The following is an 11,709-nucleotide window of genomic DNA, read 5'->3' on the forward strand; positions in this document are numbered from 1 at the left end:
AAATGTATATATAAAAATCCAATAAACATGTTCGCAAAAGAGAGCTTCATAATAAGAATAAGTTTCGCTGATGGGGAAAAAATATATATTACTATTTATCCATAAAATAGAATATACCTCTTTAATTCTAGACAATCAAAAAGAAATATTGATCCAATATATGACAGTCACAACTCTTAAAAATAAACTTATATTGTTCAAATTATTGAATAATGTCTTCAAATATGTTTCTGTTATTCTTTTTCGAATAATGTCTATGAAATTACCCACATATGAAATATGCGAACTTCACATTGTATCACCAGAAATAAAAACAAAATGTGTATGGTTAAATATTGACACTAACTGTATGGTTAATTTCTCAACGACAGAGCAACAGGCACTACAACAAAAAAAACTTTTAGCGTCATTAAATATTGACACTAATAAAGAGTTCTAAAGTCTTTACCGGCATTAGTTAAGTGTCATTGTAACCAACGTCGTTAAAGGCTTTAGGAACATATACAAAGAATGACAATTGCCGCTAAAAATACATATTTAACGACAATTAAGAATTAAATGCCGCTAATGATCATTTATGTTGTAGTAAGGGGTAATAAAACGCGATAAACCTATCATAACCTCTTATATAATTTGCAATAGTCACGTACATTGTAAAATCACAACTTATTAACGGAGGAAAAAATTACCCCTCGTGAAAAGTAGAAGTACAATTTTATCCTTTTCTTTTATGGAAATATGATTATTTCACAATCTTCAAGATAGCCTATTGGGATGTTAACGTCTACTTAAGAAAATAATTAAATAAATACCATAAAACAATCAAAATATTTCTATATTTGCTCAAATTTATCTCAGTCAACATTATGCAGTCCTATTAGAAAGTCAAACACTTATTTTATATTCTCATATAGCTAGGTACTCACTTCTCTCTATATATATTCTCTACTTTGCTTCTTTTTACTTGTACCAAAAATATGAGTAAAAAAAGGTGTAAGAATACTATGAATCTCGATGAGAGAGCGAGAAAAGTCGTTGTAGAAAAAAAATTAGCATCACTTTGTAAGCAAGCAGAAGAACTGTCTATTCTGTGTGATGTAAAAGTCGGTGTGGTTGCTTTTCGTCCTGGGGAAACCAAAGCTTTTGCTTGGCCTTGTTTAACCCAAGCTAATGCCACAATGAATGAGTATTTAGCTTGCGATGAGACCCAAAAACAACATAAGTTGTTCACACAAGTAACATATCTTCAACGAAAAATCGATGCTCGGGAAGAATATATTCGAAAAATAGAGCAAATAGCTGAAGAGAAGGAAATGGAGAACCTATTCAACCAACTTGTTATGGGGAAAAGCATCCATGAATTAGATGCTAGAGAAATTAAAGGTTTGTTAAAGCTATTTGACGCGCACAAGACTAAACTTAACGAGAGGAAGACAAAACTCAATGAACATGATGTAGATGGGAGTGATTTAAATCAAACTGATGCTAAAGAGAGCAATGTTGGAGAAGAAAATGGTGGAAATCCTTAGGATATCGACTGATCATGTCGTACTTTTATATTCTTCTGTCATTATTTTGTCTGTAGCGATTCCTAGTTATTAGATTGTCGCTCATTGTTCATCTATTTATGTTATAGTTGTCATTTAAATAGTTAACCAAGGGTATTTTATTTAAGTCGAGTTATATGTATCCTTCAACTTTTTATCAAATAAAAATGTTTGTTATATGTGGTTTGTTCCCATTTTCTCATTGACGGTTGATGATGGATTCATTGATCAATTTAGTGAGTTAGAAAGTTATGAAGTCTCGTGTCCAAATTTAAGCGCCACAGAAAAAATATAATGATTTTATCTCTTTTATTCAAGATTTGGTAGATGGAATTATGTGATTTTTACATTATTGGGGAGTATAGATTTCCTAAAAAATTAGTCGAAGTTCATGCAAACTAGCCCGAATGCTACAGTTTCAAGAAAATCTAGTTATGTGTATAATTTTGGAATTTTCTCCAATAAACCTATTTTTACAATGAAAGGTAATCTCATTCGATCTAAAGAATAAAATTATTCATCGACAATATAATACGACTTTGACATGATTTTAGTCGATCCCTTTTTAATTAGAATTTTTTCTTATATGTAATAATAAAAGTAATGTCAATTGTTGTCAAATTTCACTCATTGCACTTCTCAATTGAGGGATTGACCACTAGTTTAACACTAAAAGATTATTCTTTGTTCCATTTTGCATTAGGCGTTATTTTGATGAGTTCTAAAAATATTTCTCTCAAAAAGGAGCTTCGAACTTATTGAGTTTAGTGGAAATTTTTTTTTCTAATTAAGCTTAAATAAATATTTTAAAGAAGAAAGACAAATGACAAGCAAAAAAATAGAGAGAAAAATGAGTAGGAAGAGCGAAGTGGACTACATTGATTTAAAAAAAAAAGTGTTTTCCCTTACTTGTGTAAGTTTTGGATACTTTTAACATTTCATTAGATGAAAACTATGTTTATCGGATTCTTCGCTTTTGTGGTGTTCTGTACAGCACGTAGGCCTTGTCTAACGAATGACGACTTTCAATTCTTAATGAACATAGGTTTCTCTTTTTGTGTAATTGAATTGGATGGGCTTGCAACCCTTAGCCTGCCTCAGCAAGAAGCTCGAAGGGACTAAATATCTCCTTCAATCAATAATAAGTGGTAAGCGAAAGGAGAAGGCAGGAAAAAAATTACCTTTATCCCTAGAGATGCAGGAGTTTGCCTAAGGACAGAAACTGTTGATATCCGTACAGAGACTTCAACTCCATCTTACATCGAAGTAAGTTCGATTGGATCGAAAGAATCTTGATAGGCATGATCAAAAGAGGGCAACTCTGACGCCGCCTTTGCTCGTGCACTGTTATGGTTGTGGATGTGGGTTTAAGATGTGTATTGGATATGGCCAATCGATTTAGGGTAATTTGAACAAATTCCATCAACAAATTAGGGGAAAATATAATAATATACTCTCGTCATTTTCTATGTAATAAAATGTTCTTGTGCATCTAACATTGAGCCTTCAGTAACACTGTTAACTTTGTAGTCTTTACTTTTGAAAATTTGTCCATTAAATGCTTCAGGATCCAATATTTGAAATGAAGCAGACTACAACCAAATTGCTAAAATATTTGGTTATAGTCCCTTTTGTCAAAGTTGTTTTTCCTATTCCACCAATGCCATATATACCAACCATGTCATTGATACGAGCGTGTTTTTCAAGCAACATCTAGAGGTGTCTGGTTGGCCTCTTCTAGGACTTGTTTTATGATATTCTCCATAAATTTAAATTCACACCTACAAATTGTTAGGGAAAAAAGGAATAATAATTAATAACAAAAACAAAAATAGTAACAATAAAAGCCAACACTTTAGTTTATCAGGCTTGTTGTGATTGAATTTAAGCATTTTAATAGTTCAAAATGCACATTGAAGCTATAGAATATTCATTTAGAGTAACTTTTTTGTGAGTTTGCTTCACAAAGTAAAAAAGACTTGAGAAATCATACCTACTAAAACATTTCGCAAATCCCATCCAGATAAATTTGGAGGTTCTCTGAGTGTAGTTCCGTTTCTCCATTTTTTGAGCTCCAGATCATATTTCCTTGTGTAAAGACAAAGCTTCACCAAAGCATCCAGATTGCACCATTCTCATAGCTAAGAGAATTTTCAATGATGAACAGATCAAGAAGCACTTTGAAAAGAGAGTTTTTTTTTTTGTCTACCTGAAATGTCAAAGACTAAGAGCTTTCTTGAACTGATCATTGAAAGGAATAAATACATCCCGAGGAAACTACATTCTCGTGACAACTCGTATGAAATGGATAACATCCTCAGAAGATCATTGTTGGTCCATTTTCAAACAAAGAGCATTTATTGATGGAGAAGTTCCACAAGAATTAGTAAGCCTGGGAAATAGAACTGTTGAAATGTGTCAAGGTCTACCATTGGCTGCAAGTGTGTTGGGAGGCCTTACTCGAAGTCAACATTGCTTTCCCACTTTGTCTTACCTCTGAAACTCGTAAATACATCATTAGAGAAGTGAGAAGATGTAGATGATTCTCCTTGAATAAATAGTGTCCATGGATGCAAGAATGAAAGAAGAACGATTGGATCATTTTTAGTCAATTTGTTAACCGAAAGAAAACTAGGATGTAGATGACTCTCCTTAAATAAATGAACACAGTGACTTGTGACTTCATCAAGGAGACTTCATTTTGTGTCAAGTCATTTGCAATCCTACACCAAGATATTTCTTAAGTCAATGCTACATATCTCCTCATTTGTACTCACATTTTTCATTTATATTTTTGGGCTTGGCTACACTGCTATACTTTTATCATATAGGGTAAACTTTGCAAATAGTTATTTTTAATCCTTTGTTTGCTAAGCAAGGCAGATCTTTTTCACTCTTTGGAATGAGCCTTTTCGCAATTCTTTCTCAACACAAATTGGGCAGCTAAACATTAGTAACTATTTTAAAATGCAGCAATATATCAATCAGCAGCATGATTTATTTAAAAGGCATTAGCATCAATTTTACACCAAAAGTCTTGTGATTTTAGTTGGTATAACAATAACAACTTGTTGCACCCGTCTTTATATGACATGCTTTATAACTAGCTTAGCATTTCTTGAAGGGATGTTCAAAGCCCCCCTAACCATGCTCTATCAAATCTTTTAGAAAATAATGCGATATAAATTGATCAATAACTGACAAAATGTATATGCCTAATACTTTCATGTTTAAGCTAAGTAGAGAAATGGAGAACTTGCCTCTTATAGCTATGGCAAGAAGTTGCAATCGTCTCCTTATTGTCAGAGTTTTCATTCTGCTTCATCACTACTTCTCCCAATATCAACTCTTCTTTCTTTAAAATACAAGATTTCTTGAAATCTTTAGAATATCTAGCAACCAATTAGTCTTTGCTCTAAGGCCACATATCAAATGTTTGTGTTGGATTGTAATGATGATTAAACAACCCGAACCAAACCAACTTCTTTCTCTTGTTAAGGACTCTAATCGGCTTAGATGATCCACGTCATCAAGAATAATTAAATTATCTTACGTCTTGAGAATTTGATGAAGAAGTTTCTCTTGTAGCTTGACTAGAGCATTATAAGCTTCCGGTTTTGATCTAATATCATAATATTAGGTCGTAGATACCTTGATGCCAAATTTGTTTTTCCTATTCCACCAATGCCAACCATGTCAAAATCATTTCGCAATAACAACTCTATATCTTTGACATGAGTATCTCCAACATCTAGAGGTGTGTGGTTGACCTCTTGTACGACTTGTTTTATAATATTCTCTACAATTTTGGTTTCATGCCTACAATAATAATAATGAACTAAGTATCTAGAAAAAGTTTAGAACAATTTATGAGTTGGGTTAACAAATTAGATATTAGAAAGAAGGGAATCATACCCATCAGCATCAACATTCACTTGTGAGCCCCAAATAATGGTATACCTAAAGCTTCACCAAAAGATGGACCCAATTTGCTTTCACAGTAGTTGAGAAGAAAGATGAACATCCTAGAAATTAAGCAAATCGATCTGCTTTAAATTGTGCTTGGATCAACAATTTTAACTATGAAAAGCATGTTTTTCTTGACAAAGAAACCCTGACTCTTCAATTGCTTCAGATCTACATGATTCTTCTTCAATAAATAGATTTATACATGTATCAAAAGATGTGATTAGATCCAAGAATAAATGGAAGGATGATTTTAGTCAATTTGGTAAAAAAAAATAAAAAGTAAGAAAGAATTGGAAGGTAGATTTTCTTAGGATAAACCACAAAAGATAAACACTTTTAACAGGGCTGATAAAGGGACAGGTCCAATAGGATATGAGTCAAAGGTTAAAATATCCAGAAAATTAGACGGTTAATTAAATTTATATTATTTAATTTGGGTTAATTTTGAGTTTGTAGATTCGCCAGAATATATAAATACATATGTATAATAACAATTATTATATATATAATTCATCTCACTCCCACTCTCTGCTCTTTCGCTCACCTCTCTCCTCCATCTTCCAATCTCGATTGTCATATATACAAATTTATATGTATAGTATATAATTATCTAACAGATATACATATACAATTCACCTCTCTGCTCTCTCTTGCTCGCCTCTCTCCTCCCTTTGTTAATATCGCTTGCATCTCTCCTCCCTCTACCAATCTCGCTTGTCATATATACTGATACATTTGTATAATATACAATTATCTAACCAATATATGTATACAATTCATCTCTCTCCCACTTTTTGCCCTCTTTCATCTCTCTCCTAGTCTCGCTCGCTTCTCTCCTCCCTATGACATGTAGCTACAAATTGTAGTTATCAACTATAGTTATGAAGAGTAATTAGGTTATATTTGAGTGGTCATATGTGAAAGTTCCCTTAAATATTTTATTTGACCCATATTTGATACAATAAAATGAGTATATATAAATATACAATTGTCTAACACATATACATATACAATTCACCTCTCTGCCCTTTCTCCTCCCTTTGCTAATCTTGCTCGCATCAGTCTTCTCTCTACCATTCTCGCTCGCATCTCTCCTCCCTCTACCAATCTCGCTTGTCATATATATAGATACATTTGTATAACATACATTTATATAACCGATATACGTATACAATTCACCTCTCTCCCACTTTTTGCCCCCTCTCTCTCGCCTCTCTTTCAGTATCGCTCGCCTCTCCCCTCCCTATGACATGTAGCTACGAATTGTAATTATCAAATTATAGTAATAGAAAGTAATTAGGCTATATTTGAGTAGTCATATGTGAAAGTTCCCTTAAAATATTTTATTTGACCCATATTTGATAAAATAAAACGAGTAATCTCAGCAGTATTAGTAACACATTTCTTACTGATCGTTTGATTTGAATACAAGTTATACAGAGATTAGTTATATTGAAAAATATATACTCGAATAAGTTATTTTGAAATTAGTTTTTACTGTTTGTTTGGTTTGACATATTCAAACTATTATTCATTGTAAATTTTTTAAAAATAAATTGTTTGTTTACAAAAATACTCTCACCTTATTTAGTTCTTTTTTTATATTTTCTTTGCAAGATTTAGTTATTTCATTCTTAAAAATAGAATTTCCATCTTATTTTTATTAAATATTTTTGTGTGCATTTTTACGATTGTGTCGTATGTTTTAAAAATATAAGCTTACTTAACTTAAAAATAAAACTTCATCTTATTTAACTTAAAAATAAAAATTTCACCTTATTTAATTAAAAATAAAACTCCCTTATTTAGTTCTAAAAAAAAAACTTTCATTGTAAGTTAATTAAGTAAAAGAAAATTTATTATTAAAGTTATCTAAGTTTTAATTATAGATGACAGTAACAAACTATTTAATAAAAAATGTGTGATTGAATGGTAGAGTGAACATTTTAATATAAATCGAAATATAAATACACATAAAAATTGAACAATGATATGATTTATTATATATTCATAAATAAAAAATTTATTTATAAAATATAAATTCGTTTAATAGAAAAATATATTTATCATAATAATAATGAATGACTAAGATTGTGAATTATTATAATCTTAACTATTTTCATAGTTAATTAAAGAAATGACAACACCAAACAAAATATATCGATCGACAACCTTATCCATAAAGATTCTGCCATTTTACCAGCAATCACCAAGAAGAAAAAAAGTGAACGAAGTTGATAGGAACAATTTTAATAACATCCCCAGATGATAACAAGAGGAAATTAAATAAGCAAAGAGTATAGATAATTGGAGAGAATAAGAAAAACTCTATTCTTTGAATTAGTATAACAGAGAATTACACCATCAAAGATGAGAATAAAATTAACAATCCTAAGGCAAACCCTAACCCCCAAATCCGTAAAGGGTCCTTCCTTGCCTCTTAAGCGCATAAACAACATCCATAGCAGTAACCGTCTTTCTCCTAGCGTGCTCTGTGTATGTCACGGAATCACGAATTACATTTTCCAAAAAGATCTTCAGAACACCACGAGTCTCTTCGTAAATCAACCCAGAAATACGCTTCACACCACCTCTACGAGCGAGTCTTCGAATAGCTGGCTTTGTAATTCCTTGAATGTTGTCTCTCAACACTTTCCTGTGCCTCTTGGCTCCTCCTTTGCCCAATCCTTTGCCTCCCTTACCTCTGCCTGACATTTTTCTGATGAAATTATAGAGAAGAGATGTAGATTTGGATTTTTGATGATTGGGGCTTTGTGATTTTGGTGGTTATATATAGCTGATGATTTGTTTGGGGGTTTAAATCGTGGCCGTTGGTGTGTTGGAGATGAAGATGATGATCGGACGGGTATGAGGGTAGATCCGCGTGAGAGGCGAATAGTGTAGGTGAGCCGTTGATTTTATGGAGATCTATGGTGAGGAATGATTGTTTTGTGATAGTGTGCGGATTGTGCTTTTTTTGGTTAATGACGTTGTTCGCTTGGTCACTTAAGTATTAAAAAAATAATGATTTATATGGGGTTAGTTGATTATTTTATAATTTTTTAATTATTTAGTAAATAATTAAAAAATTAGATTTTATAATTTGTCAAAATAAATTAATAAAAAGAAACGAATAAAAAATTAAAATGATATACTCTCTCTATTTCAAAAAAATAATTTAGATTAATTCTAAAAATTTAAAAATTAAGCTATATCAAAATATCATTTTAATCTTGTGGTCCGAAAAGTTAAGTAGGTCTTATATAAGACATTTTCTTAAAGCATGTTTGGATGAACTTTTGCTTCCTCCTTTTTTTTCTTTTTTCGTTTCTTTTAATGTCATATTTTTAAATTATTTTTATATTAAAAAATTAAATAATTTTATCCTTCTATTCTTGTTTGATATTTCTTTAAGTTTACTTCTCAATAAATAACAAACATAAAAATATTAAAATGCATTTGAATAATTATTTAAATTTTTAAATTTATTTTGGAGCCACAAATCTTTTCACCGATTAATTAAAAAAAAACACATTGTTAGAAGCTTTAACTTTTAAGATTATTTTTTATTTTTTTCCATCTTTTATTTTTAATTTGTTTATTGAGATTTTCTTCAATAACAATTAATCAATTTAATAACAATTAATCAATCTATTAATAACGGTTAGTTTTTCTAAATTGATCAAAATATATATTTTCAAGACTAATTTACTAGTTTATTAAGAAAATAAAATTTATGCATTAATTATTTATTTTTATAAAATGACAAATATTATTAAAAAAATAACTTATTTTTTGTTTATTGAGGCAATAAATAGTTATTAATAAAAACATAATTTAAATCATATCTTCTAATATTGCCCTCTGTGAATCATAAATATTTATAACAATTTACCTCCTAAATAATATCAAGGTACATCAAAGAAAAATAGCAATATGAAAAAAAAATCAGATATCATTTTGAATTTGACTAATTCAATAATTTTGAGTGATACAAGAAAAACCAAGTAATTGATTTAATATAAAATAGGTACATCATTTTAGTAAAGGATTTAATCTATTTACAATCACTTTTAAACATATCAAACCATTTAAAGTAGGTTTAAAAGCTAATTTAACTTCAAAATTAATCAATCCAACCAAACCCTTAATATGTTCCAAAAGGCACATTACCCTTAAATTGCTCAATTCTTTTCATATTTCAAAATTGTTAAATTTATAAACAGATCTCTCATATAATATGAAATTTATGCAGAACTTGCGAAAACAGCAATTACTATTCAAACAATCCTTCCTATAATGAATATTTAGATCTGAATAGCTTAAATTACCATTTATATTATCCCAACTTCGAAAAAGCTGAAAAAGGGGAAATTGAATAGATAAAGAGTGTAGAAGAGGTAGAGAATCAAAGTTAATAACTAAATCAGATTTCTATTCCATGATATGTAACAGAGAATTACACCATTAAAGCTCAAAAAAAAAAAAAAACTTAACCCCCAAATCCGTAAAGGGTCCTTCCTTGTCTCTTAAGTGCATAAACAACATCCATAGCAGTAACCGTCTTTCTCCTAGCGTGCTCTGTGTAAGTAACGGAATCACGAATCACATTTTCCAAAAAGATCTTCAAAACCCCACGAGTTTCTTCGTAAATCAACCCAGATATACGCTTCACACCACCTCTACGAGCGAGTCTTCGAATAGCTGGCTTTGTAATTCCTTGAATATTGTCTCTCAACACTTTCCTGTGCCTCTTGGCTCCTCCTTTGCCCAATCCTTTGCCTCCCTTACCTCTGCCTGACATTTTTCTGAAGAAATTTTAGAGAAGAAATGCTTTTAATTTGGATTTGTGATGATTGGGGCTTGAAGAGTTCGGGGTGAATATATAGCTGATGATTTCAATCCTGGCCGTTGGTGTGTTGGAGCTTAAAGTGATGATCGGACGGATATTAGTATCGATCCGTGTGAGAGTCGAAACTGTATTTGAGCCGTTGCTTGAATGGAAATCAACGGTGGACAGTGATTGTCTTGTGATGGGTGCGGATTGTGTTTTTTTTTTGTTTTGTCAAGGGAATCTATTTCTAAATATTTTTAATTTAAAGCCTGTTATAATTTGTATTGGCCTATTCAGACATTAAATTATTATTTTTAAAGATATTATATTAAGGTCTAATATTTATAAAATATCAGTTTTGATTATTTGTATTTCATAAAAAATATTGGGACAGTTTAGGGTATAAAGCATGTATTTATGTAGGGTTTAAGAAGAGTTGTACGTAACGAGATATGATATGGACAATTTATTTTAATTCAAGTAAAAATGACCATTTTCACAATTTAACCTCATAAATTTTAAATCACTTGAAAATAATTTAACATTACTCTAAAACTCATATTAATCTATAACGGAGAATTTAATTATAGAAAAGATTAGCAATCCTAAAACTAAAAGCACAAGCACATCAGCAAACGAATGACACTATCATATTGTCCTAAACTTTATTGGAATTACATGACTTTACCGAAAAATTACATAAATTAATATATTTTAAAAAATAATTACTGATTTTAGCAATATTTTTTATTTATTACCATTAATAGTAATATTGTGATAAATTTGTAATATTTATTAAAAGTGAATTATGTATGCAATATATTTGAATTATAATTGTTTTTGAAATATATTATGTTTGTTTGGATAAAAATTATCATATTGTATTATAAGTGTATTAAAATTTTTGATAAATATATTATCTATCATTAAAACTTGAATTATATGTGAATAATAAATTATTATTTATAATATTTATTAAACTGGTATTATAAATGAATTAAAAATAAATAAGTAAAAAAAAATATTATGACTATAAATAGTAAATATTATTTTACTATAATATATTTATGTAAGTTTTCCAAAATCCAAACATTATGGCCATGGAGATCTGGGCTTGAACCAACAACTACACAACTTCAAATTATTATTTTTTATTTTCTTCATATTTTCATTTTGGACTATCTTTTAGGGAAAGTATATGCAGAATAACAAATACTAAGCCTAAACTAGATATTATAATTTAATTTGTATAACTAAATTCCTAATTGTATGAAATTAGAATTTGTCTATATACCTTAATTATTTGTATAAGATTTATAAATATTTAAAATAAATTAATTTATTGGTATATAAAATAAG

General features: G+C 29.9%; 3 protein-coding genes and 1 long non-coding RNA gene across 4 annotated transcripts; 1 reads left to right on the forward strand and 3 right to left on the reverse strand.

Moving 5' to 3' along the window:
- The first annotated feature begins 1,004 nt into the window (after positions 1–1,004).
- On the forward strand, positions 1,005–1,529 carry LOC101254000 (agamous-like MADS-box protein AGL92). Its single transcript, XM_004240559.3, has one exon. It carries the CDS (start codon positions 1,005–1,007, stop codon positions 1,527–1,529), a length of 525 nt encoding a protein of 174 aa, XP_004240607.3.
- Positions 1,530–2,977: 1,448 nt separating this feature from the next.
- Positions 2,978–4,801, reverse strand: LOC138349083 (uncharacterized). Its single transcript, XR_011221596.1, has 2 exons — positions 3,541–4,801; positions 2,978–3,328 (listed from the first exon to the last, which is right to left on the reverse strand). It is a non-coding gene; the product is annotated as an uncharacterized lncRNA (long non-coding RNA).
- Positions 4,802–7,823: 3,022 nt separating this feature from the next.
- On the reverse strand, positions 7,824–8,231 carry LOC101252991 (histone H4). The gene has a single exon (XM_026031354.2). The coding sequence runs from the start codon at positions 8,229–8,231 to the stop codon at positions 7,920–7,922; it is 312 nt and encodes a 103-aa protein (XP_025887139.2). The 3' UTR covers positions 7,824–7,919.
- On the reverse strand, positions 7,824–10,378 carry LOC138349082 (histone H4). Its single transcript, XM_069298937.1, has one exon. It carries the CDS (start codon positions 10,318–10,320, stop codon positions 10,009–10,011), a length of 312 nt encoding a protein of 103 aa, XP_069155038.1. The 5' UTR covers positions 10,321–10,378; the 3' UTR covers positions 7,824–10,008.
- Positions 10,379–11,709: the final 1,331 nt, after the last annotated feature.

Source organism: Solanum lycopersicum, chromosome 6, assembly GCF_036512215.1.
Source record: "Solanum lycopersicum chromosome 6, SLM_r2.1".
NCBI classification, from domain to species: Eukaryota; Viridiplantae; Streptophyta; class Magnoliopsida; order Solanales; family Solanaceae; genus Solanum; species Solanum lycopersicum.